The sequence below is a fragment of the Botrytis porri genome (assembly GCF_014898465.1).
Source record: "Botrytis porri strain MUCL 3234 chromosome Unknown BPOR_007, whole genome shotgun sequence".
NCBI classification, from domain to species: Eukaryota; Fungi; Ascomycota; class Leotiomycetes; order Helotiales; family Sclerotiniaceae; genus Botrytis; species Botrytis porri.
Window position 1 is genome coordinate 2,112,702 of NW_024066081.1, and position 26,243 is coordinate 2,138,944.

General features: G+C 41.6%; 11 protein-coding genes across 11 annotated transcripts; 4 read left to right on the top strand and 7 right to left on the bottom strand.

Moving 5' to 3' along the window:
• Positions 1 to 25: 25 nt before the first annotated feature.
• On the bottom strand, positions 26 to 2,502 carry EAF01_005975 (uncharacterized protein). Its single transcript, XM_038914229.1, has 4 exons — positions 1,482 to 2,502; positions 1,240 to 1,419; positions 893 to 1,183; positions 26 to 824 (listed from the first exon to the last, which is right to left on the bottom strand). The coding sequence occupies exons 2-4, from the start codon at positions 1,369 to 1,371 to the stop codon at positions 405 to 407; spliced, it is 843 nt and encodes a 280-aa protein (XP_038770678.1). The 5' UTR covers positions 1,372 to 1,419; positions 1,482 to 2,502; the 3' UTR covers positions 26 to 404.
• A 555-nt stretch (positions 2,503 to 3,057) lies between these two features.
• On the top strand, positions 3,058 to 3,485 carry EAF01_005976 (uncharacterized protein; the record flags this gene model as incomplete). Its single annotated transcript, XM_038914230.1, has 3 exons — positions 3,058 to 3,123; positions 3,283 to 3,367; positions 3,433 to 3,485. 3 exons carry the CDS (start codon positions 3,058 to 3,060, stop codon positions 3,483 to 3,485), a joined length of 204 nt encoding a protein of 67 aa, XP_038770679.1.
• A 1,059-nt stretch (positions 3,486 to 4,544) lies between these two features.
• On the bottom strand, positions 4,545 to 5,646 carry EAF01_005977 (uncharacterized protein; the record flags this gene model as incomplete). The annotated part of the gene is made up of 3 exons (XM_038914231.1): positions 4,545 to 4,868; positions 5,041 to 5,360; positions 5,517 to 5,646. The coding sequence occupies 3 exons, from the start codon at positions 5,644 to 5,646 to the stop codon at positions 4,545 to 4,547; spliced, it is 774 nt and encodes a 257-aa protein (XP_038770680.1).
• A 610-nt stretch (positions 5,647 to 6,256) lies between these two features.
• Positions 6,257 to 7,402, bottom strand: EAF01_005978 (uncharacterized protein; the record flags this gene model as incomplete). The annotated part of the gene is made up of 3 exons (XM_038914232.1): positions 6,257 to 6,589; positions 6,638 to 7,200; positions 7,267 to 7,402. 3 exons carry the CDS (start codon positions 7,400 to 7,402, stop codon positions 6,257 to 6,259), a joined length of 1,032 nt encoding a protein of 343 aa, XP_038770681.1.
• Positions 7,403 to 7,771: 369 nt separating this feature from the next.
• EAF01_005979 (uncharacterized protein) lies at positions 7,772 to 8,438 on the top strand (the record flags this gene model as incomplete). Its single annotated transcript, XM_038914233.1, has 2 exons — positions 7,772 to 8,126; positions 8,179 to 8,438. 2 exons carry the CDS (start codon positions 7,772 to 7,774, stop codon positions 8,436 to 8,438), a joined length of 615 nt encoding a protein of 204 aa, XP_038770682.1.
• A 394-nt stretch (positions 8,439 to 8,832) lies between these two features.
• EAF01_005980 (uncharacterized protein) lies at positions 8,833 to 10,243 on the top strand (the record flags this gene model as incomplete). Its single annotated transcript, XM_038914234.1, has 4 exons — positions 8,833 to 8,835; positions 8,883 to 8,919; positions 9,011 to 9,574; positions 9,636 to 10,243. The coding sequence occupies 4 exons, from the start codon at positions 8,833 to 8,835 to the stop codon at positions 10,007 to 10,009; spliced, it is 978 nt and encodes a 325-aa protein (XP_038770683.1). The 3' UTR covers positions 10,010 to 10,243.
• A 2,345-nt stretch (positions 10,244 to 12,588) lies between these two features.
• EAF01_005981 (uncharacterized protein) lies at positions 12,589 to 13,673 on the bottom strand. Its single transcript, XM_038914235.1, has 2 exons — positions 13,026 to 13,673; positions 12,589 to 12,865 (listed from the first exon to the last, which is right to left on the bottom strand). Exons 1-2 carry the CDS (start codon positions 13,276 to 13,278, stop codon positions 12,600 to 12,602), a joined length of 519 nt encoding a protein of 172 aa, XP_038770684.1. The 5' UTR covers positions 13,279 to 13,673; the 3' UTR covers positions 12,589 to 12,599.
• A 567-nt stretch (positions 13,674 to 14,240) lies between these two features.
• EAF01_005982 (uncharacterized protein) lies at positions 14,241 to 15,803 on the bottom strand. The gene is made up of 3 exons (XM_038914236.1): positions 14,974 to 15,803; positions 14,579 to 14,920; positions 14,241 to 14,518 (listed from the first exon to the last, which is right to left on the bottom strand). Exons 1-3 carry the CDS (start codon positions 15,503 to 15,505, stop codon positions 14,487 to 14,489), a joined length of 906 nt encoding a protein of 301 aa, XP_038770685.1. The 5' UTR covers positions 15,506 to 15,803; the 3' UTR covers positions 14,241 to 14,486.
• A 1,214-nt stretch (positions 15,804 to 17,017) lies between these two features.
• EAF01_005983 (uncharacterized protein) lies at positions 17,018 to 17,715 on the bottom strand (the record flags this gene model as incomplete). Its single annotated transcript, XM_038914237.1, has 5 exons — positions 17,018 to 17,127; positions 17,192 to 17,282; positions 17,340 to 17,454; positions 17,502 to 17,578; positions 17,626 to 17,715. The coding sequence occupies 5 exons, from the start codon at positions 17,713 to 17,715 to the stop codon at positions 17,018 to 17,020; spliced, it is 483 nt and encodes a 160-aa protein (XP_038770686.1).
• Positions 17,716 to 19,462: 1,747 nt separating this feature from the next.
• EAF01_005984 (uncharacterized protein) lies at positions 19,463 to 20,659 on the bottom strand (the record flags this gene model as incomplete). The annotated part of the gene is made up of 4 exons (XM_038914238.1): positions 19,463 to 19,506; positions 19,568 to 19,952; positions 20,003 to 20,498; positions 20,568 to 20,659. 4 exons carry the CDS (start codon positions 20,657 to 20,659, stop codon positions 19,463 to 19,465), a joined length of 1,017 nt encoding a protein of 338 aa, XP_038770687.1.
• Positions 20,660 to 21,314: 655 nt separating this feature from the next.
• On the top strand, positions 21,315 to 24,597 carry EAF01_005985 (uncharacterized protein). Its single transcript, XM_038914239.1, has 2 exons — positions 21,315 to 22,940; positions 22,993 to 24,597. The coding sequence occupies exons 1-2, from the start codon at positions 21,731 to 21,733 to the stop codon at positions 23,895 to 23,897; spliced, it is 2,115 nt and encodes a 704-aa protein (XP_038770688.1). The 5' UTR covers positions 21,315 to 21,730; the 3' UTR covers positions 23,898 to 24,597.
• The last annotated feature ends 1,646 nt before the right edge of the window (positions 24,598 to 26,243 follow it).

The following is a 26,243-nucleotide window of genomic DNA, read 5'->3' on the forward strand; positions in this document are numbered from 1 at the left end:
ATAGTAAGTATTATTAAAACAAAGTGGGTATAGAAATGAAATTCGTGAATCATCATTAGGAAATCCATTTACTCATTCATCTCATCCCATCTCATCCCCTCCCATCCCATGCCATCTCATCAACCCCTGTTTTTCTTCCGTAAAAAAGACAAGACAAGAAAGTAAAAAAGCAAAAAAGGATCATTGGGGTATTCCGCACATTCATCCATTCCCTAAACACCTTTAAACACCAGTTCCATCGCAATGTATTCCTAGATCATAAGAAGCTCGCTATTTACCCTATCCTATCCTACCCTAAGCTACGCTACGCTATGCCATGCCAAGCTAAACTAAACTTTTTGATTGATCGATCGATTGATCGACTTCCATTCCCGCCAAATTGGCCCTGTCCACGCCCAAACCATCTAAATCCTCGTAAACCTCGTCACGTTACTCGCAACACTATAGACGCTACTTCTCGGCGCAGGCGGGGGTCTCAAATTCGCAGGATGCATTGCGGTAGGTGGTCTCTCGACACCCGGTACGATCGGACTGCTTCTATCCATTTTCTGATGATCATAGCTTTCGCCGACTTCCAGATCTGGGTGGAAGGGTTGCGGGTCCGAGATGACGGGTTTGGAGATGTGGATTTGGGAAGCGCGGAGAGGGAGACGGAAGGGGAAGCGCGATTTGCGGCGTTCGGCGGGATTGGTGTAGTAAGAGGGGAGATCGTTGTTGATGGAGGAGGGGAGGGACAGACGTTTTTCGTAAGGGTTGGGAGTGTCGGTGGCGCCGTGGGCGCGGAGTTGGCGTGCGGTTTTGGTTTTGGTGGTGAAGATTTGGGACTGTGAGGTTGTTAGTGGACTTGTTATAAAATATAAAGGGAAGAGGAGTAGGAGGGAAGATAACTTACGGCAATACAATTGATACCTCCTAGAATAGCTGAAAGACATCCTGAAGAAATAACCACACGCCACATGGGTAATCCTAAGTTTTGAACAGAAGTGGCATTCTTGTTCAAGTTTCCGAGGATATTGAAACCAAGAGCTAACATGGAAAGACCGAGGAAGAGGAAACCATTATGGGGACAGAGGAGAGGCCAGAAATTCTCAAAGTATTTCTTGAAAAGGGAGAGTTCTGAGATGATGAGGAAGATTCCGATGGAGCTGGTGATGAAGTGAGAAACTCCATCAAAGAAGAAGAACTAGATGAGGTGTTAGTTGGGTACTAATATAATCAGGAACGGGGGGAGGGACTTACGTTAGAGGTCTTGACGGTCATGACAAGCATGATCCAACTTGCTGCGATAACATCGAGGAGTGCGATAATGTTCATAACACGGATGATGTTCAGAATAACGAAGCCTCGACCGGCTTGTTTGACGTTCAACATTGTGATTTATATTGTATTAAGGGACGAATATATGTATGAATTCCGAGTCTAAGAATGTGTTAGCCAAGTGTCTTGAGTTATATCAAAGACGACGACAAGGAAGAACTTACAGTTGGGGTAAATAAGTGTAGTAGTAAACTGCCTACAGTAGACGGAAGAGTTTTGGAATACTTTCAAAGTATGTAAGTAGTAAAAATTAAGTATGAAACTTGGTAAAGCCAAGTTGTGTTGTATAGTTGTAGTTGTGTATAGAAGTTTTAGAAAGATGGTGAAGAAGTGTATGATAATTTTCAAAGTCAAAAAAGTAAGAAACAGATTCCGAATCTTAGACAGGAGGAGAAGAAGATATATTAAATAAAACAATTGTTCGTTATTGAAGTCCTGACTTCATTGTTTGAATGATTCTAACAATAGAAATAAGGATTCTTTCGAAATCGTCCTATAGTCTTCGTGAATAGACAAAAGACAATAGACAATAGACAACAGACAACAGACAACAGACACAAGAAAACGAAAAGGTGAATGTGTATGAAGATTGAAAGAAGAAATCCCCCAAACCCTTTGACTCAACTTTTGACGCCAAAAGATGTAGCTATTGTGGGGTGAATGAACTCTTTATTATCCCATGATTTCCCCAAAGATGAAAGGAAATCCAATCACACATAGATTATCTAGAGATTCTTTGACCATCATGTACAAGCTCTAGAACTTATTCTCTTCTGAGGACAGAAATGAATGGATGAAAATAGGTAAGGTTTGATCACCCAAACCCGGTTTGCTTCAAGGTGTTCAAGGAAAACTCCTCTCGGGCGCGAAAGAGTTGAAAAGACGCGCTTGACATCGATCATCGTCGTAACAGAGTCACTTCTTATCCAATAAAGGAGAAAAGCAATGCATGAATTGGTAGTTAAGTCAGTGGGAGGTTTGGACATGGCTCAGTTTCGTGATATAAAAGTCGAGTTCCAATCATTGGATGAAAAATGCCTTTTGGGTAAGGATGTTTCATGATTTGAATGTGCAGACTCTACCGAGTTGCTGAAAGAAGAGAGAGAAGAGAGAAGAGGAGGAATAAAAGAAACTTATGGCCAATGGTTGAATGAATATTCTTTGTGAAGGATGTACAACATACAATGGACATACAATAGACTTAGTATACATACAAATCTTTTTATAACTTGCGTTTATTATGTTATTGTAGACGTAGTAGCGGTAGATAGATACCTCCTACTCACCAGTCATTTGAAACGAAACTCTCAAATTCCCATCCTCCAATCAAGTCCATAAATTAAAGTATTCTACGATTTTTATTTCTATTTCTATTTCTATTTCTATTTCTATTTCTATTTCTATTTCTATATCCTTTCCTTTCCTATCATATCCACATCCACATTCACATCCATCCATTCTTCTCATTCATTCTCACTAACCCCCCAATTCACCAATCAAACAGCCCCAATCCACCTTCGCTTAAACCCATCCTCCGATTCTCCGTATCAATAATCCAGAACATTCATCTCTCTCTCTGTCTCCGTGCATATCTCTCAGCCTCACCATTCATTTTCTCTTTTCCACAATCTGACCAAACCCTCATTTTTGCATTTTGCAAAAAACACAAAAGGCCACACCACACATCTGACACACATATACACAATATACTTCTAATACCAAACTCTTAATTATTCAAAAATGGCGAGAGGAAATCAGAGAGAAAAGTCCCGTGAGGCTAATGCTAAGAAACAGGCTCAACTTGCTGTATGTTCTATTCTTCTATCTTGTTTTGAGGTTCCTCGAATTTTAAGTTATTCACATGTTATACTATGAAGATGCCGCTGCTCTCTCTCTCTCTCTCCCTCTCTCTCTCTCTATCTCTCTATCTTAAAACACATACACTAACCCTCCCTCCCCAACCAGAAAGCCGGAAGCGGAATGTCCAAATCGCAAATGCAAGCCGAGAAAGATAAGACCCGTGTTCTATTAATGGAAAAGCAAAAGAAAGGTATGATTTCCCATATCCTCTATCTATCCATCTATTCATCTATACCTACTAACTCCCCCTCCCAGCCGACGAAAGAAAAGCAGCCGAAGCACTCGCCGCCGCACAAGGAAAGAAATAGACCTCGATTCGATTATACGTTTCTTATCTTCCGATGTTATCAGACCTCTCCAATTCGACATAATATGATTCAAAATTACAGAAAATCCTACAATCCGAAGAACGACTCTTAAAGAACAAGTTTCCCCCTCCCCCAGAGAGAAAGGATGGAGTCTTAAGACAGGCGAGCAGGCAGGCAGGCGCGAAAGAATTTCGCAAAATCCCCCGGATATTTCTCATCTCCAGGAACCTCGATTTTATTTCCATTTTCAATTTCATTATACATTTCACATTACATTACATTTGAACCCCCCATTCAAGGTGTTACAGCGTCGGAGCTGCATTTCGGTCCAGTCCTTGTCCTCCAATTATAAAAATTCTAGAACGCGTATGGGAATTCTTTTCATTGTGAGGGGTGTTGAAATTCGGTCATTTATTCTAGAATGCGTGGATTACCTAGGATTTGTTTCCTGTGCTCGGTGAATCGTATGGATAGATGGAGGCATGGGTGAATGTGGCGGGAATCATTCGTTAAATTTCGTTGTGTGGTATCAGAACCATATGATATGGGTAGGCCCTTTAATAAAGTTTCTCAATGATGCTGTGAGACTAGAGTTCTTTTTGTGGTGTTGAGTGCGATGAAGTTGATCCCCCGGGATTGTGGATGCTGCGAATTGGTCTATTTCACCTGACCTGCCTCGAAATTGGTCTCCCAGGTATGATAATTGGTCTCAAAGTTATGGCCTACAGAAAATGACCACTCCGCAAATATGACCTCCAAATCGACCCTTCAATTTACAGCCCCTTTCGATACCCGAGAAACATACAATTTCATCATTTGTACTTTGGATTTTATGAAATTGAAGGTTGATACTGTATGCATTCTTTTGTCTAGGTATAAGCCTTTTCTATGTCTCCCAAATCCCATCTAAAGAACCACACAATTTCTATCTATGACTCCTCATGGCCTTTGCACATCCAAGGGAGACTTCTCTCGCCATGCAAACTTTCATTCTACACACTCAACCCAAACTACCCTCTACACCCCACAATCTCATTTTCTCCTCTCGCCCACTCTACCTCAATCCAGAACACTAACCCCCGCCTCCTTCTCATCCGCAGCCTTTCCCCCCTTACCAAAAATGAAATCCTCCAACTCCTGATACGCAACCTCCAAATCATCATTCACGATAATCTTATCATGGACGCCCTCCTTCTTCGCATACTCCAATTCCAGCTTTGCCTGTTCCAAACGCTTTTGAATCGATTCTTCCTTTTCTGTTCCTCGTCCGCGCAAGCGCTTCTCGAGAACTTGGTAGGGGGAGAGCGAGGCGGTGGAGGGGGGGGATATGAATATGTAGCGGGCGGGGAAGGGGGGAGTGAGCGCGTGGATTTGTTTTACGCCCTGGGGGTTTTCAGAGTGTTAGTGATTGTGTTCTTTTGAAATGGTGGGGGGAAAGGAGAGAGAAGGGGAGAGTAGTAACCGCCTTCCCCTTCCCCTTCCCCTCTCCTCTCTCCCACAAAAACAAAAAATAAAAAACAAAAATAATAAACATAAAAGAAATCCAAAAACCCACCTCCATCTCAATATCCAACACGACAACCTTTCCCTCCCCCCTCTTACTCTCAATCATCTTCCGACTCGTCCCATACCGATTCCCCCCAAACATCGCATGCTCGACAAAATCCCCCGCCGCAATCATCGCCTCAAACTCCTCCATCGACACATAGTAGTAATCCACATCGCGCTGTTCTCCAGGACGCGGCGCGCGCGTCGTGTGCGAAATGGAGGTTGTGAAGAGCGTGGGGTGGTTGGCCAGGAGTCGCGAGTAGAGCGTGCCCTTTCCGACGCCCGAGGGACCGCTGATGATGATGGGGTTGGTGGTGGGAGGGATGGCTGGGGGAGGGTAGGTAGTGTTAGTTGTGGATTTTGAGCATTATTTTTGAGTTCAACTTTCAATCTCTTCAGATGTATCTATCAAGATCTTTCTTTCCCTCCTCCCTCAAGAAGCACAAAAACAAGAAACAAGAGAGCAGCAAGGAAGAAACATACGAGACATATCCACAATATTCGCCAGAAGACCCTTACTAAGATTCCGTGAACAAGAGCTAGGAAAACGAAGTGCAATTGAGGTATTGCGTAGGATACTATGTCGCAGGAGTGGCGGTTGGAGAAAACACATATGTGTAGAAAATGATATTTCGGAGGTGGAAATGGTTGAGGGACGCTTAAATGATTGGTGCGTGCTGGTCGTGCGATAAAGCTGGGGAAACCCCTTATCGACGTTAGCGCCTAGGGGTTCTTTTAGGCCCGAGATTTTAGGCCAGGAGAGCCAGCCACATCATACTCTGATGCGGACCGCTGGATGGAACCTTATGGCCAGATCTGCCTACTATCAAGGCCTTTCAATCCATTAGTTTGATCAAGGTGATATCAATAATGCAACGTCAATTAATGAGATCAGATACTGCTCATTCGAGTTCCATAGACAGAATCACAAGATATGGTTGAACCCAAGAATCAAAAGAAGATCTTATTATTTACTATTGAAATGAACCCTCTGAATATTAAAGAAAAAGGGCTAATTAGGCAAAGGAGAAATGTAGCAATATTCAGTTTAGAAAAGCCCGGCTCCACAAAAGCAGTCCATTAAACTCTCCTCTAATCTCCTTTCAAAAAATTGTCGCTTTTGGCAAATACCATCTCGCCATCATAAACACAACCAATCATCCAAACTCACCAGATCCCAGTATGACCACTAACTAGCCATCACTCATGTCCCATCAATCTCTCTAATAACCGTTCATGGTCATTCTTTGGGAGTTTCTGCTCAACTCTCTATCAGCTGATGGACTGATTGGTCTGCTACCAGCATGTCCTGCAGCACTACTCTCCTTGAGGGCCAACAATTGCTTAGCACGGAATGTTTCGTAATGGATTTGGGATGTGGTTTCGATAAGGTCTTGGAGATGGGTTCGGGTAAGGAAGTTTCGTAGGTAGACGAATTCGCAGTGATTTTCGTCTTCGACATTAATAACACCCCATCTGTTTTGACGTCCTCGAACTGGCTTGCCTCCAACAATGATATCCTTCTCAGATCCAACAACGGCGAATGGGATGATGTCCTGATGTTGTTAGTTTGCTTCTCGAGAGACCAATGCAGTGAAATATACCTTGATTTGTGCGTTCAAAGCTTTCTCTTCCTCATCAAACTCATCATTCTCGTATGGGAACATCTTCAAGTTGTGGAAAGCGAATTCCTCCTTTATACGCTCCTTGAATGCAGCACGTTCCTCCAAAGTCAAAGAATCCGACTTGGCGATAACTGGTACGACATTGACAACATCTGAAAGCTTCTTCAAAACCACAATATCAATTGGCTTCAAGGCATGGCCAGAAGGTTGAATGAAGAACAAACAACAGTGAATACGGGTATCTTGAATATATCTTTCTCTTTGAGCTGTAAGTTCCTTTCGGAGGTATGCAGAGTGTTGATCTTTAATGTACTTGACGATTGGATCCCAGCATCTATCATTGTTGACTTGATCTCCATAACCTGGGGTATCGACAATATTGAGTCGCAGCTTAACGCCATTCTCCTCGATGATGTGGGAAACAGTTTGAATTTCGGTGGTAGATCGTACTGGCTCATCTGGGGTGAGTCTTCCCTTGGAATCGATCAAATGTGAGGCGAAAATGGTGTTGATGAGGGTGGATTTTCCGAGACCAGTTTGTCCTACAAGAGAAATCTATTAGAAAAATCTCCCAAATCACTTGTCAACAATGTGTCAAGCAAACTCACCGACGCAAATGACGTTGAACTGGAAACCGCGTTTCAAGAGCTTGCGCTCGATTTGTGATGTGATACTATCGAAACCAACATGGCTTTTTGGGAATACGGAAGGTTGAGGAGCATGTCTATCAGTTATTGTTGACATCTTGGAAAGAGTGTATTAAATGTTGAGTCTTTCTAAACGAGAGTGTTATCTTTGAATTGAATAGAAACCAAAACGAAGATGTTTATCTTCGAAGGTAAAATGCAATCAAAAGTCGTTGATAAAGAACAAAGTTAGGGAAGGAGGTCAGTCTCCAGATTATTTTGGCAATATAGCGTGCACTTCAGGGGAAAGGAATTGGGCAAATCTAAGCTAATCTTAAAATGCGCTAGCTTATCTGTGAGTGGAAACTAGTGGATTAACCATGCGAGCCGAGAAGTGAAAGATTCAAGATTTTGATGAATTAGTATCGACAGTGAGGTTGAATACTCATACGTACTCTGTTAATTCTCCTTCCATATCTCAATCAATATGGCGGCAGCTCATGCTACTACGTCGTCGATACTTTCGTCATTCTTTCCGCGATTGGCGCCTGCAACAGCAACTTTCGCAACGAGATCAACAACTTTATACTCGCGACAGTTGTCCCATCCATTACTTCCAGTACTCGCCATTCCATCTGCGATACATCTTAATATTCCCGGATTTCTTGAAGGATTATGGGAGGGAATACTGAAGGCCGTACCAAAGAAGAAGACTTCACACATGAAGAAGAGACACAGGCAAATGGCAGGCAAAGGATTACAAGATGTTACAAACTTGAATAGATGCTCTGCTTGTGGACATATTAAGAGAGCACATTTACTATGTCCTTATTGCGTTGCTGGTAAAGAATTTCTACATTATACATCAGAAGATGGCGGTTAACAATGATGTAGAAATTAAGACTTTATTCAAGACCAATGCACACGAAGCAAACGCCGCTGCAAGAGAAGCCAGAGCAGATGAGATAGCTGAGCAGAAAGTAAGAATAGAAGCAGGAAAAGCAAGAGCTGCAGAGGGAAAGACAAAGAAAGAGGCAGAATTAGAGGAGTTGGAAACTAAGCGGGCAGAGAAGAAAGCAGCTAAGGAGGCTGCAAGAAAGATCTATGAGGAGAAGAACCCTAAGCAGATTATTGGCTCTAGAAGAATCGATTAGGTGATTATGAGGGGTGGGAGGGAATTTGAGGAATTTGGAAGGTATGCGAGACCAAGGAGCTGGTGAGAATCAGAAATGGAGATGATCATGTATGTCATCAGCTATGGCGTTTGGGACATGAGGAAGAGATCCTGAACCGTGAGGTATTCATCCCCAGAACTGGTACAATTTATTAAACTGTACATCAAAATAAGAATATCCTACTGCATCATCAATATTTGAAATCTTATCTTCGTGTTATGTAAACAGTGTTTGGTGAAATTATCTGTGAGGTCATGATATTTTCTTCAACCCCGCCAAAGCTTCTAGAGCTTCAACTTTATTCACAACTTCTACCAAAGCCACTCCTTTTTCCAAAAATCGTATACCTAAATATTCAAATGAACCGGTGACAATGGTATGTAAGCCCCTGAATATAAAAATTCATGCGCTAACATTTAAAAGTCGAAACAATACCTTGCAACGCATACGATCGATGATGGTAAATCCTCCAGACTGCCCCTCTACCTCGCCATCCCCGCTTACACCAGAAGCTATACCTCAAATCCAGCCTTCATGCTAACCCACCCCAGCCCATAAAACAGACATCTTTTCCCTCGCGGTAACACCCAGCTCTATACTCTCCGCCTCCGGCACATCCTCCCTTAAAGTCCACAGCACACTCACCACGCCCCCCTCTCTAACCCAGACTCTCCCCGCCCACAAACTCGGCTGTCATCACATCTGTACCTCTCGATCTGGCACTATCGCAGCATCCGCCGGTTTCGATGGTACTGTCAGTATTTGGAGCTCTTCTCCAAACGCAGATGGATCAGAAGAATGGTCTCATCATGGCCACATTCTCGATGGCAATAAGCCTGGTGAAATCTGGGCGCTCGCATTAAGTGCTGATGGAAATTTCCTTGCAGCAACGACAATTGATGGGAAGATTGGGGTATGGGATTTATTACAAGGAGTTGAAGAGAATGCGGGAAAGAAAAGTGTAGGCAAGAAAATGAGAGAATACGAGACGAAGGGAAGCTTTGGACTATGTGTGGATATTAGTGCGGATGGAAGATTTACGGCCAGTGGACATGAGAATGGATGTGTTTATGTTTTTAATAATGATACGGGGAGAATGGTACATAGTTTACCTGGTAAGTCTCACAATTCAGTTGAACTAAGACGAGACAAGGGCTAGCATACTAACAAATTCAGGCCTCATTCAACCAATCCGCACCATCTCCTTCTCTCCCCTTTCCACCTATCTGGCTGCCGCTGGTGACTCCACAACGATTGCCCTCTACTCCGTTACCCATGGCGAACAAGTCGCTAATATGACAGGCCACACAGCCTGGATTTTCAGCATCGACTGGAGTTTTACAGGCGAATATTTAGTTAGTGGTGCTTGGGATGGTAAAGTCAAGGTATGGAGTATCGAGGGAAGAAATTGCGTGGCGACCCATAGTGAGACAGATAAAGCGCTCTGGGCTGTCAAATGGTTGCCGAAGGTGCAGGGAAGAAGTGAGGCATTTGTTACGGCGGGGGCAAATGGGAGTTTGAGCTTTTATAGAGAGGCTACTGGTGGTTGAGTTGAGATTTGAGGGAAGGAGAGGCTTTGAGAGAACGATAAGCTTTGCTAAAGCTACTAAACTAAGAGTTCACAGTCAGATTTTATGCTCAATATGAGCGTGTGAATATAGCTCAGTCTTGAGCCATGATTAAAAGTTTTAATCACTACTTAAATGGATGATGGTTGCACACTAAATAGCTTTATCACAAATACGAATTCAAGCGGGGGATATTGCAAGTTGCATATCATCTCCAAACTGCTGCCTTTATACTTTCTAGAAACGAAATGGAATCACAAGAGCGGCATAGCAATCTTTTTGATGACACTCTCAAGGTTGAAGTCATCAATCCTTCTCTTCTTCTTCACTGCCCCTTCCATTTACACATTAGCCATGATACCGCTCTTGATTTGATATTTTTTCACCTCCCGAGCGGATCCCTAGCCTTCACGCAAACACCTAGGACCTACAATACTCTCCACTTTGTATATCACACTACAAAAATCTAGCCACCAAAGTTCGGCTTATGCTAGAGTGAAAACTCTGGGTAGGATACTCATACACTAGACATTGAAGTTAAATGCTAGGAGCGTTTAATTTACTATTAGTAGTCTGCTATCCGATCTGATATATTTTTGGGATTAATGGTGAGTAATTATTGACTCTGATGGGATCATTTATATTGTTTTTGCGGGCTGCTGGTTGGGTTTGTTTTCAGATGCTCATGCTGGATAATGATGCTGGATGCTGATGCTGGATATTTTATTTTGTGTTTAGATATGATGTAATCGAGTCGAGTCAAGTCACTTCGGATGAAGACAAGTGAAGACAAGTGGAATGAAGTTCAGTTAGTATACCTCCCAGCAACTCACAACTTACCTCTCTATAAATCAACTTTAAGAGAAAGAATTGATATTCATACAACAGCATTCTATACGACAGTCTAATCCTGTAAATACAACCGCGAAGATTGCAGATACAGATACAGATACAGATACAGATACAGATACAGATACAGATACGAATAGAAGAAAATAATCAAGATAAAACTAGAGGGGACCAAAAAGAGACATCAATATGAGACGTTAATGAGAAGGAAGTTTACTGGATTTCAGGTAGATGGTATCAAGGAGTCAACGAGTTGTCATCGTTGAAGATTGAGGATTGGTATGGGGTAAGCAGAGGGGAGAGGAGAGGGGAGGGGAGGGGAATATACATAGTCATTGTAACGTTCATACTTATTTAGATCTCACGTGTGGATGAAAGGGGTAGATGTTGAATAGATGATGGATGGATGGTCGAAGAATAGATCATGGATAGAGGAAAAATGATAATCAGGTATACAATCATAATATCTACATATTCATACTCACATCAATACCATATCAATACCACATCCACATCCATATCTACATTCACATCAACATCCCCAACCCTTCATCTTGCTCTGGTACTTGCAGAGTCAGAGAGTCAGATACTTCGTTTCGATATTTGGATACCTTGTTATCTGAGTATTTAGTGAGTGAGTGAGTGAGTGAGTGAGTTGGTCAGTTAGTAGATACAAATTTGAAGAAATAAGATTATCTGTAAATTCATACCTAGGTGTATACAACCACACACAACCACATTTCTACATACAAAACCAAACAAGCCAGCCCGAGCAAAAAATGGAACCTAAGCATAGGATATAAAATACTATAATAACCATAACAAACATAACAGTCATAATAGCCAGCAGCCAGCAGCAACCTAGCACCAAGAGTACAACACATCAACTTCAAGAAGAACCTCGACTAGCAAATGGAAGTTCAAGTCTTCAATCCTCCAAGCTACAAATGCTGAACTGATCGATTAGATAGACTATGTGAACTACATAAACTACATAAACTAAATGAAAAACATTACCAAGATTTTGAAATTGAAATTCAAGGGGGGGGGGTAACTTCAAAGTTGAGATCAGATATAAATATATACACATATATTAATCCATATCAACTCCTATTAGACTGAGAAGTATACTACTTGATTTTCAATATGGGAGGGAATAGAATAGTATAGAATAGTATAGAATATTTAATAAAATATCTAATTAAATACCTAATAGAATAGCAAACCCAAAGTCAAGAAGAGTAGACATGCAGATGATACGTAGACACGCAGAAACTTTTCCAGAGTATCTATTGAGTAGCCTCTCGCAAAATGATATGACGCTAGGAAAATTATCTGGAATAATAAAACGAAACGAAACGAAACGAAACGAAATATTGTTCTCAAGCGCAAACTCTAGCGAGTAAATCAACTCCTCAAATCTCCTCAACACTGAAGATATGACATGATATAACATGACGTATAATACCAAGAAAGAAACTCATAAAACAAACCAACAAAGCACAATTGAACATCTTCGATTTATTGAACTATCCATGCATCTCAAACTTCGCTCCACTAAACTGTAATTGAAAAGAAAACATCCTGGTATCTCTGAAATATGCACAAATTCATCTTCCACCTCTGAGACCGTATCATTCTCCCTCAAACTATCCTCTCACATCTTATCTAGCACCAGGCTACATTTCCCCTCCCCTCCCCATATACAATCACCCTCCCTCCCCTAAAAGAAAACCGCACCAACTAATCCCACAACTCCCAACAATCCCGGAACAACCAAAGCACCCGCAGCACCCGTCGCCGTAGCCGCGCTCGCACCCGCAGTACTTCCCGTCGCACTAGCGCTCGATCCGCTCGATCCAGTTGCGGAGGCGGTTCCGGTAGCTTTTGCGCCGCTTCCTGTTGCGGTTGCGGTTGCGGAGGCGGAGGTAGAGCCAGAGATAGATGCTGTGTTTGTGCCTGTGGCGGAGGCGGAGGAAGATGTGATTGCTGGAGTTTGGTTAATTTTGGACCTTTTATTTCCTCTCATCTCTCCTATTAACAAGAACCCCAAGCTGTGCCTGTAGAACCTATCCTCCCCTCTTCTCTCCCGTCCTTTCCCCCTTGCAAAACACAACTCTCAAAAGCAAACAAACACAAAAAAACTCACTGATATTCACCCCCGCGCCCTCAAAACAAGTAGCCTGATAAGAGCTCACAGCCTCCTTGTAACTATCCCCCTCACATTTATCCGTGATATTTCCCGTGACCGCATGTTCCAATGTTCCGCACAGGGCCTTGAGATCGGAGGGATCGGATTGGACGTTGATGGCTGCGAGGAGACAGGCGGGAGGAGTGGCGGTTACGGAGCGGGCGGTGGAGAGGAAGAGGAGAGAGATGGTGAGGAGGGTTGGGGTTTGCATTTTTGCGGTTGGTTGGTGGTGGGGGTTTGGTTGATTGGAATGGTGTTGAGGTTGGATTTGGGTTTGGAATCTTGCGCGAAGATCGTATGTATGGATTTGACGTTTGAGACTGTAATTGTGCTTGCGACAGTAAATTTCAATAAAAGAACTCAATAACTAAAAGAATATGTATGTATGAAACCTTTACAACAACTCGATCGATGAATAAAAGAGAGGACAGCGACACTACGCAACGAAATCAACAGAATCAAATTTCCTTGAAAAAGGTATGTACTTCGTAGATATAAAGGTGTAAGTGAGTGTTTCAAACCCCCAATTCGTAAAAGAAATGAAAGTCGCCCGTCATTCCTCCTGTTCTGGTACGAATCTGCTGAATGGGGTTTGGTGGGGCTTGGCCTGCTTGGCGGGGAAGGATTGAAATTCGGGGGACATGCAGCGCTAATTTTAGAGTTGAGCTACAGGTGCTTTAGTGTCAGGTACCGGAGGTTGGGGGGGTTTCATAGGCTGTGATGGGGGAATTAATGGGGGGTTTTTGGATGGATGGATTTTGTATGTATTGGGGGGTTTGGGGGGGAAGTTATTTCATTTATTTCATGGATGGATTATTGCTTTGTTTTGACTACCTACTTACCAATACTGGGCCATAGGTACTGGAGAATAATAAGGTGACATGATAGATAGAAATTGTATAATGAATTGCCTCGTATGAACTTCAAGTAAAAAAGGACCCAGATTTTAAAATTTGAGTTAATTAACCTTAGAGTTTAATAAGTGAGTGGGGAGGTGATCTTACACTGGAAAAGTGCACGTGAAATTTGAAATTTGAAATCAATACTTTTCTGTCGATGAGATGGTGGTCAAAAGGTTCGATGAAAACATTCTGTATGTATGGATTATGTAGATAATGCTGTTGATAAACAACTTTATATGTTATTCATTCCTTTACGGTAGAGCATTATATAAAAAAACTATTATTAAGACATCTCACACACATCTAAAGACTCCAAGCCTACATACGATCCAGTCATATACATGAAGTTTTCCCATATTCATATCCTAAGCGTCAAGCCTCTTATGGGCGACTGCTCTTTCCATCATATCATAAAAAGCAAACTCATATTTTCCCCATTCTAACATTATGCGTGTAGTCAATCTATACTGAGAAGGAAAAGAAGAACAGGTGATGATTTCATCCCTCATTCATTCATTTACTTTTCTAGTAAAGACATGGACATAGCACCTGCATAAATATTAGATTCAAGCAATGAGAATGAATAATCATGAAAAGAGAAATACTAACCAGAAACCCCACCAAACATTCCAACTCCCTGTACGGCAGCATTTGGGAAGGCAGCTTGTCCACAAAGACAACTGCATGAGCAAGTTCCATCAGCACCAACTGTCCCAGTCCCAGGAGCGACTGACGCGGTAGAAACTGCCGCGCCAGCCGAAGCAACAGCACTTGAAGATGTTCCACTGCTGGCTCCGCCAGCAGAGGATCCTCCTTGAATGGCACTCTGTGTTCCAGTACCATTTTGTGCAACAGCCATTGCTTTGAACTGTGCTTGAGTTTTGTCGGCAGTGGGATTGATACTGAAAACCATTCCTGAACCGCAGTGACCGGCTTGACGACAGTAAAACCCTGTACTCATGTTAGTGTTGTTCGTGATTGAATGACGTCCGTGGTGTACTAACATTGAGGAGTATCAACCATAACTTGCATAGCCATTGCTGGGGGTGGACTGATGGTATTATTAACATTGGGCACGAAGCCACTGTCCATTCCACCGCTAGCCAACTTTTCACAAGGTGTTGTGAAAGCTGATTGTGTGAGTGTGTGATTTGCCATTTCGAAATTGAACACGATCATATCCCCTATAGCAGCGTTGACCGTCTCAGGTGTATATACCTTTCCAGCGGCGCCTCCCACTACAACGGTATGGGTTGCCTGTGCTGCTGGCGCTACTGTTGCGCCAGCTACTTGGGCGACAGTCTTCGTCTCGGTAACTGTTTTAGTTGCAGCTCCATTGCCATCGTTGGTCCAGATAATAATGATATCTTCACTCTTCGCTTGTATAATGGTGATCTCCTTCTTATTGCCAACGAGCTCAGACGATCTCTCAGCAAATTCCGGTGTAATTATTCCCCGTCCAGCCAAGTCATGTTGAAGATTACTGGCTAATACCAATGGTGCTGCACACAATGCTGCGATTACTGAGAATCTCATGATGGATATATTAGGATATAAGGACTGAATGCCGTATAGATATAAGATGAATAAGAAAGAATGATATGTAAGCCGCGCTGCGGAGAGGAATTAAACTATCAAAGTTGTCTTGGCTTGTGCAATGATTGTGAGTTAATTTGAGTGGTAAAGTAGCCAGCTGTCGAGGGCCTGCTCGTGATAGTAATTAATAAAGAAAGTAGAGAAGGCAAATGAAAGTGTTCACAAGTTCATGAATGATAGAATGTCGAAAAACAATGCATCAGTTTTTGGGGGAAGGTCTTGGTATAAATTCAACCATAAGAAGTGCAATACCAGGACTCAAAGACAGAATGAAAAGCACTTGCTTCGAATATCCATGATCGAAACGACTCAATGAACGGAGGAGAAAAGCCTCCAGGATTTATCGTACCACTCGGAGACCTACTCGTCCGGATCTAATTCAATCAAACTGCCATGATAGAAGCAAAAAGTACCACTAAAGACCTTAACTCAAGGTTGTAAGCAAAGATCCAACGTTTTAGAAACGAGGTTTGGATGAAGATGTGATGAAAACCCTTGTCATTGTGCCAAGTCTAAACACTAGATAATCATAGATCTTTCATCCCTGTATGTTAACGCCAAAGGTTACCGAAGATTGTATGTACAGGCTATAGGAGAGCCTATATCGAACTCCAATCTTTGCCCGATGAGAATAGTTTACCCCGGTCCAGCCCTAACATTTACTGTTTTGACCTCCTGGGACGCGTGCCAGATTCGTCTCAGCTGTCATAATGGGACGACGGGAGACTGGATAGTTATAGATAAACTTTAATGTTGAAATCCATGAAAAAGACCAATGTCTCTAACGTTAGATTTGGGGATGAAAAGAAGGGGAAAATTTATCTGATAATTGATGGAAGGGCGGGAAAAGATCGTGAATTGATGGACATTTCGTCACCTTGAAGATTTTGGAGGTTGGATATGCTAGGGGTGGAGATGAAAGTGACCGTTTCATCGCATGCCCACATTCAGTAATGTCTTCTGTAGAATCCTATTGAGAATGGATGCGGCGGTGGACTACGCCATACATTGTCAATTTGAGGAGTTCATTATCGTCCATATCATAAACACACTAGCAAGAGCTCATGAAGTCCCCCAATTCCACATCTAGTCATAAGCATAATGATGAACTCCTCGGGGGATATAATTGTGAGAAGAGTAAAGAAACTTAGGTGAAGGCGCAATGATGAAAGGTACCCATTATCAATCATGAAACCATAATACACATTTTTTATACCTTCTGTAACATTGGTTTTTCCATGAAGTACAAGCTAAACATGAGATCATCCCTCATATACTTTCGACGGATATGATATCTGCCACAACGGCACAACATGGCACAGCTCGGACTTCATCCCAATCTCAATGATCCGGCTTGAATAAGATCAGATGGTTCAAACTATCCATGTCACAGATAGTCGCAGTAGTGATAATAGTTCCCTCATAAAGGATTCATCCTATGCCTTATACTTCTCATGTACCCTTACTTGGACCTTGCTTTTGCTGCTGGCCTTCATACAATCCAGTATAGTAGCCAGCATAGTACCACGACATCAATAAATTCTTGAGATTTTCATCGTGAACTGTATGAGAATTCCACGTCAGCTTGGATCTTACGTATATCATGAAAATATTTGCACGTCTTACCTTGACCAATTAACTGCGGTGGTAGTATTGGAGCTTTTGAAGAAGAAGAAGAACCAGATTTGGTCGCTTTTGGTGCGGGTTTGTCATTACTCTAAAGATGGACAAGAATAAGTCAAAATGTATGTTGGTAGATCTTTTCAATGCTTACTTTAGGTCCTGCTTGGGTGTGGTCATCGATTTGCTCAAACTCGCTCTGCATGACAATATTTTCTTCCAGCGGTTCTTCAACAACTTCTCCGCTATCCTCATTCATCTCCCCATCCCTACGAAAGTTAGCAATACCATAGTGGTCGGGGAAAGACAAACTTGCAATCCATCGCTTTGCTTACCGAAGGCGTTCAAAACATCCTCAACTTTCTCTCCTCGAGCATGGATACTATGATATTTCTATTTTGGCATTAGCAAAGTTCACATAACCGCGTGTAAATTCTTGCCTCATATTCTTGTAGAGCTTGATTCCACGAGTCTACAAGCGTGGAATCATCCCATACTTCTGCATGTGAAGCATTATTTTGTGACGCCATTTTGCAATGCGATAGTAGTTGTGGTTGGTGAGTGAAAGAAATCATGAAGTTGGAGGCAGTAGGATCTACACAGAATATTTCTTCTACCACAACACCACTTTGCTTGAGAATTGATCGATTGATCAGGAACTTTTCGACAGCTTTTGCGTTTTTCTCTGAGCTTAGGAATGGCATTTATTACTTCGCAGTATTGGATTTTCGGCCTTTCACATTAAATCGTGACTTTCACGTGACTGGATCGGTTAGGTTCGATGTTGTCCGCACTTTCATCCCTTCCATTCATTGCTCAAAGGTTGAACCTTGGTACAAACCTGAACTTTAGATACGAGAAAATAGTCGGTAACAAAACCGAGCTCTTGCAGATGTGCAACAAAAGCTTTACCTTAGAGATAATGATTGGTTAACAAATCATGTGAAATAGGAGTGAATCCTGGCATCGGTATGGCAATTCACTTTTAGCCAAGTCTATAGTCATCTATGGATCTTGACTTCGGCTGGTGTCGCTTCTAGTCCCGTATCCTAAAGCCTCTTCACAATCGAAGCGCATGCTGTATACAATCTATCAAACCTTCGGTGAGATTGAAAACTTTTCACTATTACATGTTGATTAAGCTTGATCCAAGGTATATACTCTTTTGACTTGATAAAGATATACTAAACTATTAACTCTTTCTTGTCAAGATGTACATATATAGCTTGCTAGCTCACAGTCATAATACTTCATATTAATATCCACCCCCCTAACCTCGTCTCTACAAAACTCCTCCTTTTACCCCCCCCAGAACCTTCCCACTCTCTAGCTCCCCATATTGATACTCTCTCCATAAACACAGCATTCATAGTGATCGCCTAACTTCACAGACAATAGCTATGAAATCCACTTTGAAACCAGCCACAACTACACCCTGTCAAAATTCTTCTCTCTCTCCGCTTCGCTTCCCAACTTTCCGACTCCATATGTATAACAACCACATCATTTGATCTTTACCTCCATGCTCGCGGCAAAATCGATCTCTCTGTTCTGAAATTACCCCAGGAATAAACGAAATACTTTAATCCGCCTTTTGACGCCGATCTCCTTCTATTCAAACGATTCAGCGAATATAATGCACAAATAATCACGAGCGAAACGATGTCCAGATATAATGATTGTAGCTGTGTATCTAGTTGATATGAATATGAAGTTGTCGTCTGATTGGATCGAATTACGTGGATGGAGTGAAGTGAAGATACTCACTGGAGGAACCCTAGACGAAGATATGGCGTGAAGGGTGGTGGATATTATGACCGGGTCAAGGTAAATGAGGGGAGAACTGTGGAGTCGATTAATGAGGGATTGGAGCATGACTTGTGGGAGCTTGCGAAGATTACTTTGGAGAATCTTGGTGATTGACGATAGACTAGGTTGTAATCGCTGAAGAAGGAACAATACTCGCTTTGCAACTATTAATAAAATTTGATAAAATGGTCATCAAATTGATGACTTATCATTGAACGTTAGCCATCCATCCATGATATACACAACGCCGTGTGAATCACCACCATTGTGTCACAACGCCATGCTAACCCAGCCCATACCTACATACGCCAAAGCCGTGCATAGAATTACCACCAAGTGGATAGACTAAATAGTCAGTAGGGACGACCCAATAAAATCTTCCTGGATATGCAACGTGGATAATCCTATAACTCCGCAACCGGTTGAAAGTGGAACGTCTAAATCAATGCACGCGAGCACATACGTGTTTTAACGAGCTTCGGAATAATCGTTCAAAGCAACGCAAACGAGTCCTATAGTAGATATTAGGTCAGAAGGGCATTATGGGATATGTTTGAAGTAATGTAGATGTACCGCGATGATGACCATTGTATTGTCTGATTACTGACTGACTGTGCAACTCCCAAAGACGAGCATAATGATCTGAGCAGGCAGTAACAAGGTAGGCCGAATCGGCACTAAAAGCGCAATCCCAGACCCATCTTTGATGACCGGTCAAGGTTGATTCGAGATTGAATGCTCTTGCTTCAGTTTGAGGCTGGTTTGGATTAGGAGCTAGGGCAGTAAAGTCTACCTCCCAAATCTTGGCCGTATGGTCGGCACTACATGTTGCGAGTTTCTTAACATCCGGAGAGAGAAGAACTCTAGTGATGTACTGGTTGTGAGCTTTGAAGTGAGTGATCGGCATAAGTTGAGTCTTTTCGCGGAATTGAAGAAGCTGCCAAACGTAGACGCTGCCCTGAGTAGGAATTAATAAAAGTCTGATGCATCTCGCGCGCATGCTCTTACCGAATTAGTACCAGCACACAAGGTTGATCCATCAGTTGCGACAGTGACGCTGGAAACAGGTACATCTTCCTCTGGAATAAGTTGATGGGAACAGTTATTTTCTGCAAGATCCCAAATACGAACACTACCTCCGCGATCACAACTGATGATTTCACCTTGATTGGGATGAATCACTACATCATTGACTGGGCAGCCATGACTATAACTTCTTTGGACGGTACCACTTCGCGTCTCCCAGATTTTAACTGTGCCATCCTCAGAGCTTGTAACCATCCATTTTCCTTCGCAATGGAACGCGACGCCTGTGATATTTCCTGTATGTCCCTCGAATGTGAGAAGCGGATTTGGGTTGGTTGACTTAATGTCATAAAGTTTGACAGTATGATGGCCAGCCGCAGCTAAGAAACGCTTATCTGGGGATATACATAATCGATTGACTTGAGAATCAGGGTGTTGAATTGTTCGAGAACAGATACCAGAGAGGGCCTCCCAAAATCTAAGAATTGTAGAACATCAGTAATCCATATCGTTCTGAACGACACATAAGACTAGAAGTAATTCGTACCTGATTGTATGGTCGTAGCCAGCTGTAACAAGAACGCAAAGAATGTTAACAGTGTCTCCTTGTCCGTGAACGAGAACGGGCTGATATGCCATCTGAGGTCTGCAATGGAATATGCCCATGAAAGAAAGAAGATACGATGCAAATGAAGAGTGAAGACGAAAATAAACTTCACCCCAAGCGATGGTAAAGAAACCAATTTATCTGAAGCTTGTAGTACGCTGTTGGGAGAAAAAACGTTACTTACCAGTACACAGAATAACGGACATTGTCTATTCCTTCCCAATACAAATTGAATGAATCAACAAGAGACGACCAAGAAAGGCAAGAAGTGTGAATAGTGGTTATCAATTGGCAATTGCACCTTCCTGGCAGAGTGAGTTGTAAAGGCAAATATATATAAAGTTCTACAGGTATTCAACCACGATATTGATAGTGATGGTTAGGAGCGCTCCTTCGGCTGGAAACTAGTCGACCGCCTTCTACATTGAGTTGGTCGGAACTAATTATTCCGAGATGATACCATTTGATCAGCCTTGCAGCTTTCCAGCAGCTGTAATGGCCTTGTCTGAGCTTGCCTTGAGCTTACAGAGGCGTGAGAGGACACACAAAAAGGGCACTAGGTAAAATTCTCCACCAAAAAAGCTCGGGCCAATTACACATCAGTCTCACGTGACAACTTGACCAGAACTTTTTGAAGCCAAAAGTCAGCTTCTCACCTAACAGATTGTGTTCACTTTCATACATTCATATATGAGAGATATTTCCCACCATTAATCTCCTAAAAGTTTTCTCAATTATATAACTTCAAACTCCACAAAGCTAGACTTCATTAAATGCCCTTTTATGCCTTGAGAAGAAGTATAGCTGAGTAAACTTTGAAGTTGTGAGGTTGAAAACTCTCTAGGCTACCAAGCCAAACATACATTTGTACAAACTTCCCAACTGGGTCCTTGGATTCAACACGAGCTACAATCACGAGCCGCTTTCGACAAAGTTTTGTCTTCAGAATCTGTTCATTGAGATTGCTTGCGATCAATCTTTCAGAGGCACAGTGTCAGAAGCATTTCTGTTCAAGCGATCGAAATCTTATGGTGGAATATATTATTGTGGCTCAAGGCAGTTATTAGAAGGATTACAGCGAAGAGACCTCAAGATATCTCAAGATGGAGGACACATCTGAAATGGGTGTGGTTCAGGATAACTTTGGTAGAATCGGAGGTAATTATGCTCCTGAGAATTCTCATGTTCCCTCTCAAAACAACCTCATTGGACTTACACCTCCTTCCTTTGAGCAGTACAATGACCAGAACTCCCTTGGCTTCCAAGATGATTATTCATTATGGGGCTCTTTTTCCATGGAAGAGAATAACCTCCAGGATAACTCATTGAACCAATATTCTCTTTGGAACGAAACTGGAAATCTCGATGATCTTTACAATAGCGGTCCAAAATGTCCTGACAATTATGTCGAACCGCCAGTACACAAGAGAAGAAAGTTCAATTCAGACTCAATTACTAAGTCTTCACCTTTTGAGTCAGCTACTCAAGAAGTTGCTAGTCCAATCACTGAGTCCCTATCCGTTTTCTCTCAACAGGCCATGCCCATCCGAAAGACGACAGAATCAACATCACCGTCAAATGCCCCTAGCGCCACAAGTGAAGTATTCCAGCAAGCAATTGGACAAGAATCGATTCTTTCCCAGGCACCTCCATCTGGATTGCAAAATTCTTTTGACAAGGACGGCCCCACCACATCTTCCAATGGCCATGCTACAGACATCCAAACGGTACCGGCCACAAATTCGGCTTCCTCTGCTAGCAATTACAGTCACCTTTCGCAACCAATCACAAGCACAATTGTCACTGCACCAGAAATTATTCAAACCCCTTCCGCAACTCATATGCTATCTATTCCAGAATCTCACCAAATAGGTCCGCAGCAACCTTGTGGAGTTACTGGCGTTCCATTAGGATCCATCTTTATACCAAGCCCGCAAAAATCACAAATGCGAGCTGCATCGGATAGCTACAGTCATCAAGTTTCACCAAATCAGCCGCATGCTCAGAGAAGACCATTTACTGCATTTCCTCCACAAAACCTTGGTTTCACGCCATTTCGACGTTCGTTCAACCAACAAGCTACACCTGGCTCACGAGACTCAATTCAAGCTTTACAACAAGCCACGGAGCAAGGCAGCAGACTTTTTCTACCATCTAGGCCAACAAGCTCCGGTGGCGCTGCCCAGAAGATCTTGCCACAAAGTTTAGATAGGAGCTCTATTCCACCTCAGCTTAGGGAAGTTATGGAAAAGTTTGAAAACAAGATTAGAATGGACGCTGATCTCAGAAACGCTTTTAACATTGTTTTTCCCTGTAAGTTCAACAGCTGTTCACCTCATGGAATATTCGCTAATATTCATAATAGCACGAAGTATGGAAGTTGAGGAATTGAAGCAAAAGATCATCAACGAAAGACTACAAGCGTCTCAAAGAGAAAACGCCTTGAAAAGCATGCTCACTGAGCTTCAAGATAATGCCACCGCTCAAGAAGCCTTGCAAACCAGAGCAATGGGTCTTCTTACACAACTCAGAGCAAATCCTCAACACGACAGATCGTGGGTGTGTAGGAATTTCAACAAGGAGCATGGTCAACCCTGTAATAATGTCCAGAAGGAATTCTACCTGACCAAAAAAGTTTGGAAAAGACGCGAAAGATGTTCTAAATGCAAAGCTAAGGTTCATGAGCTGAATCGACAATATCTTAATGATGATACAGCCGTTGCATCATGGAACTTTGAACAACTTGGTCCTTTCGGTGCTCCTTTCCCGGCCCCGCCGGAATTTCAGCGTCCTGGGCCTATGGATCATACCGTGAATAACGTCAACCAGACAGAAAAAACTTCAACCGTCTGGGTTGATTCTGTCCGTCGTCAGTCGCTGCCTACTCTCCCTGTTGATGATGAAGATGTTCAACAAAATACGGAATCCAGATGGGCTTCATTACCACCACCTACCAAGAAGACTCGAGATCACACACCATTGAACTATTCGAAGGCAACCCAAAATGCCTTGAGAGCGGCACTTGGAACACAACCCAAGGCATGGATGCAACCACCAAAGCATATTGAGACGATCGTTTTGGATGATGAAAGTGATCATGATGAAGAGAAAGGTCAATCACAAGAAAGTTTCAATGAGACACCAGCAGCTGAGCAAGAGACTGGGGTTGAAAACACTGTGGATGCTGATTTCGAGGCTGATTTCGATGCCGAGTTTGAAGCAGAATTGGAGGCTGACCTCACTACTGCTCTCGAGACAGAAATTGCATAGCGATTACGGAATACTTGATTTACATTAGTAATGCTCATTGGACCTGCAATTTATACTTATGGGCATGGTCTTCATCTAGTTGTTTGACAGCGTCGGGTCAGCACGTTTGATTTTGAAGCCATCCACGAACCAGCTTTGTCACTTCACCTTACTTGAGTCTTGAAATCAAGATGCACGACGAAGAGGAGCCTTTGGCCATTATAGGTCATCAGCTTTATGTCACTTCTTCTGACGAATCCTTTCGCGAAAAGAATCAGATTAGAGGCTGTGTCTTCTTCTAATTGAGCCTGAGCTATTCTATGGTGTGTTTAGGGAGGAATCATGGCGATAATTTTGGCCTTTGTTTCGTCATTCTTGTATTTTTCTTTTGCCATCCACCAATGTATTAAAAAGGCGCGAGGTCCATTAGAGGAGAATAGCTCTTCTTTTGAGGGGAGATCCCATGCTATTACTTAAGTTTTCCTTCAGTGCACATAATTTCATTATATCATGGAAGATGCACTACGTTATAATACCATTATAGATATGGAAAGTACTTTGAAGCTGCTTATTGCACAGCGCGTGGGTGAACAACATATAGGTTGTGCAAATGGCTTGTGTTTGAGCTTTGATTTGAGTTTCGTGCTTGAATTTGAGGGATACGGTCAAATACCTGGAGAAGGGAATCAAAACAGATAGGAGAATAATGACAAATACTTATTAAAAACGTGTTTTGTATGCAATTATCTTATGATTGATTATGTGAGATGACGAGGTGAACATGAGGAGAGGGATACTTTGGTAATGGATTACTGTAAAGTTAATGCTTCTGAATAGAGAATCCAGGGAACGAATCGAGAGCTAATTTTTTGCTTCCCGTTGGTATATAGGTACTCGGGGATGTTTCTGTTCCGCTTGTGTCTTGATAGTTGTTGTAGCTGGCTGGCTGGATTCAGTTGGTTGGTTGGTTGGATTAAGGGAGTCTGCCTACGTTAATTTTGATTTCAGTATCGATTTCAATGTCGATTTCAGTATCAATATCGTACTAGCTGCTCCAGTGGTCCATCTATCTATATTTAGATTGGAGAATAGGAGGTGCAATGGACGTTGGTAGGTAGTTAGATAGGTAGGTGGGTAGGTAGACAGCTATATATCTGCAGCAGATTGAAAATATCTCATCTCATCTCATCTTATATAAATTACCTGTAGTATTCTGAGTTTTAACTTTGAGGGGTTTCTACCTGGGATTGGGGTTGTAGTAGTATCTTCGTATAATTAGGTATCTCATGCCTCTCATCAAAACACACACCCGCCAGTCCTGTTCATATCGATCTGTGATTCTATGTACCTTTGATAGGTCCTAACCCCTAACTCCTTTCCCACCTTCCCGCTTCTCAACTCCAATCACCTAATAGATAAATGGTTTAGTATTTACATTTAGATTTGTTTGCGGAATTGATGACTAGGAGAGGAGATTTTGAGTATATTGAGTATATTGAGTATATTGAGTATATATATCTAATATAATTTATTCATTTATTTACTTATTTATGTGATCATTTATTTAGTTATTTATTTATTCATCTATCTATTCATTTATTCATTTATTCATTTATTCATTTATTCATTTATTCATTTATTCATTTATTCATTTATTCATTTATTCATTTATTCATTTATTCATTCATTCATCCATCCATTCATTCATCAATATAAATATTAACATTAATATAAACATCAACATCCTTCCATCCGATTTCCCAAAGTCTAAAAATCCAAAACAAAAACCTACAATTCAACCCCGAATCCCTCTCTTTTATCACATCACATTACATCAATCCACATCCCATCCCATCCCATCGAAAATCCTCTCTATCCTATTGAAATCTATGAAATCTATGAACCGGATCCCATTCAACACTATCTATCAGTAAATCTAATTATTAGATCGTTAATCATATAATATCGTATTAACGTAGTTCATTAGTATATAGATCATATTACTTTATAAGCTACTTAAAAAATACATCAAAATCAAGGTTTTCTTAATATTTATATTTTAATAATTAATCATTATTTTTTTTAAAAATCTAAAAAAATCATAATAATTTTTTTTTGTAATATTTAAGCTTTTTTTAAATGATTTATTTTAACTCGAAATTGTTATACTTTATATTATAAAAACTTCTTTTCTTTAATAATTTACTAATAATAATTGAAATTTTTGAAAAAGAATTAGATTTTTAAGATAAATAAAAATTAGAGTTTATATATGTAAGAAATCTTAAAGTAATTCTATTAGTTAATAAAGAAAGTATATAATTATATATAAAATAAAGTAGCTTATATAGTAATATAGCTTATATA

Bases quoted from the DNA above. Each gene is read 5' to 3' on its own strand.
- EAF01_005975 (XM_038914229.1), bottom strand. From the start codon at position 1,371: ATGTTGAACGTCAAACAAGCCGGTCGAGGCTTCGTTATTCTGAACATC. The intron at 1,184-1,239 runs GTAAGTCCCTCC...CACCTCATCTAG, and splicing joins TGACCGTCAAGACCTCTAAC to TTCTTCTTCTTTGATGGAGT. The intron at 825-892 runs GTAAGTTATCTT...ACAACCTCACAG, and splicing joins GAGGTATCAATTGTATTGCC to TCCCAAATCTTCACCACCAA.
- EAF01_005981 (XM_038914235.1), bottom strand. From the start codon at position 13,278: ATGCAAACCCCAACCCTCCTCACCATCTCTCTCCTCTTCCTCTCCACC. The intron at 12,866-13,025 runs GTGAGTTTTTTT...ACCAAACTCCAG, and splicing joins GGGCGCGGGGGTGAATATCA to CAATCACATCTTCCTCCGCC.
- EAF01_005982 (XM_038914236.1), bottom strand. From the start codon at position 15,505: ATGAGATTCTCAGTAATCGCAGCATTGTGTGCAGCACCATTGGTATTA. The intron at 14,921-14,973 runs GTTAGTACACCA...ACATGAGTACAG, and splicing joins TATGGTTGATACTCCTCAAT to GGTTTTACTGTCGTCAAGCC. The intron at 14,519-14,578 runs GTTAGTATTTCT...ATATTTATGCAG, and splicing joins AATGTTTGGTGGGGTTTCTG to GTGCTATGTCCATGTCTTTA.
- EAF01_005985 (XM_038914239.1), top strand. From the start codon at position 21,731: ATGGAGGACACATCTGAAATGGGTGTGGTTCAGGATAACTTTGGTAGA. The intron at 22,941-22,992 runs GTAAGTTCAACA...TATTCATAATAG, and splicing joins TTTTAACATTGTTTTTCCCT to CACGAAGTATGGAAGTTGAG.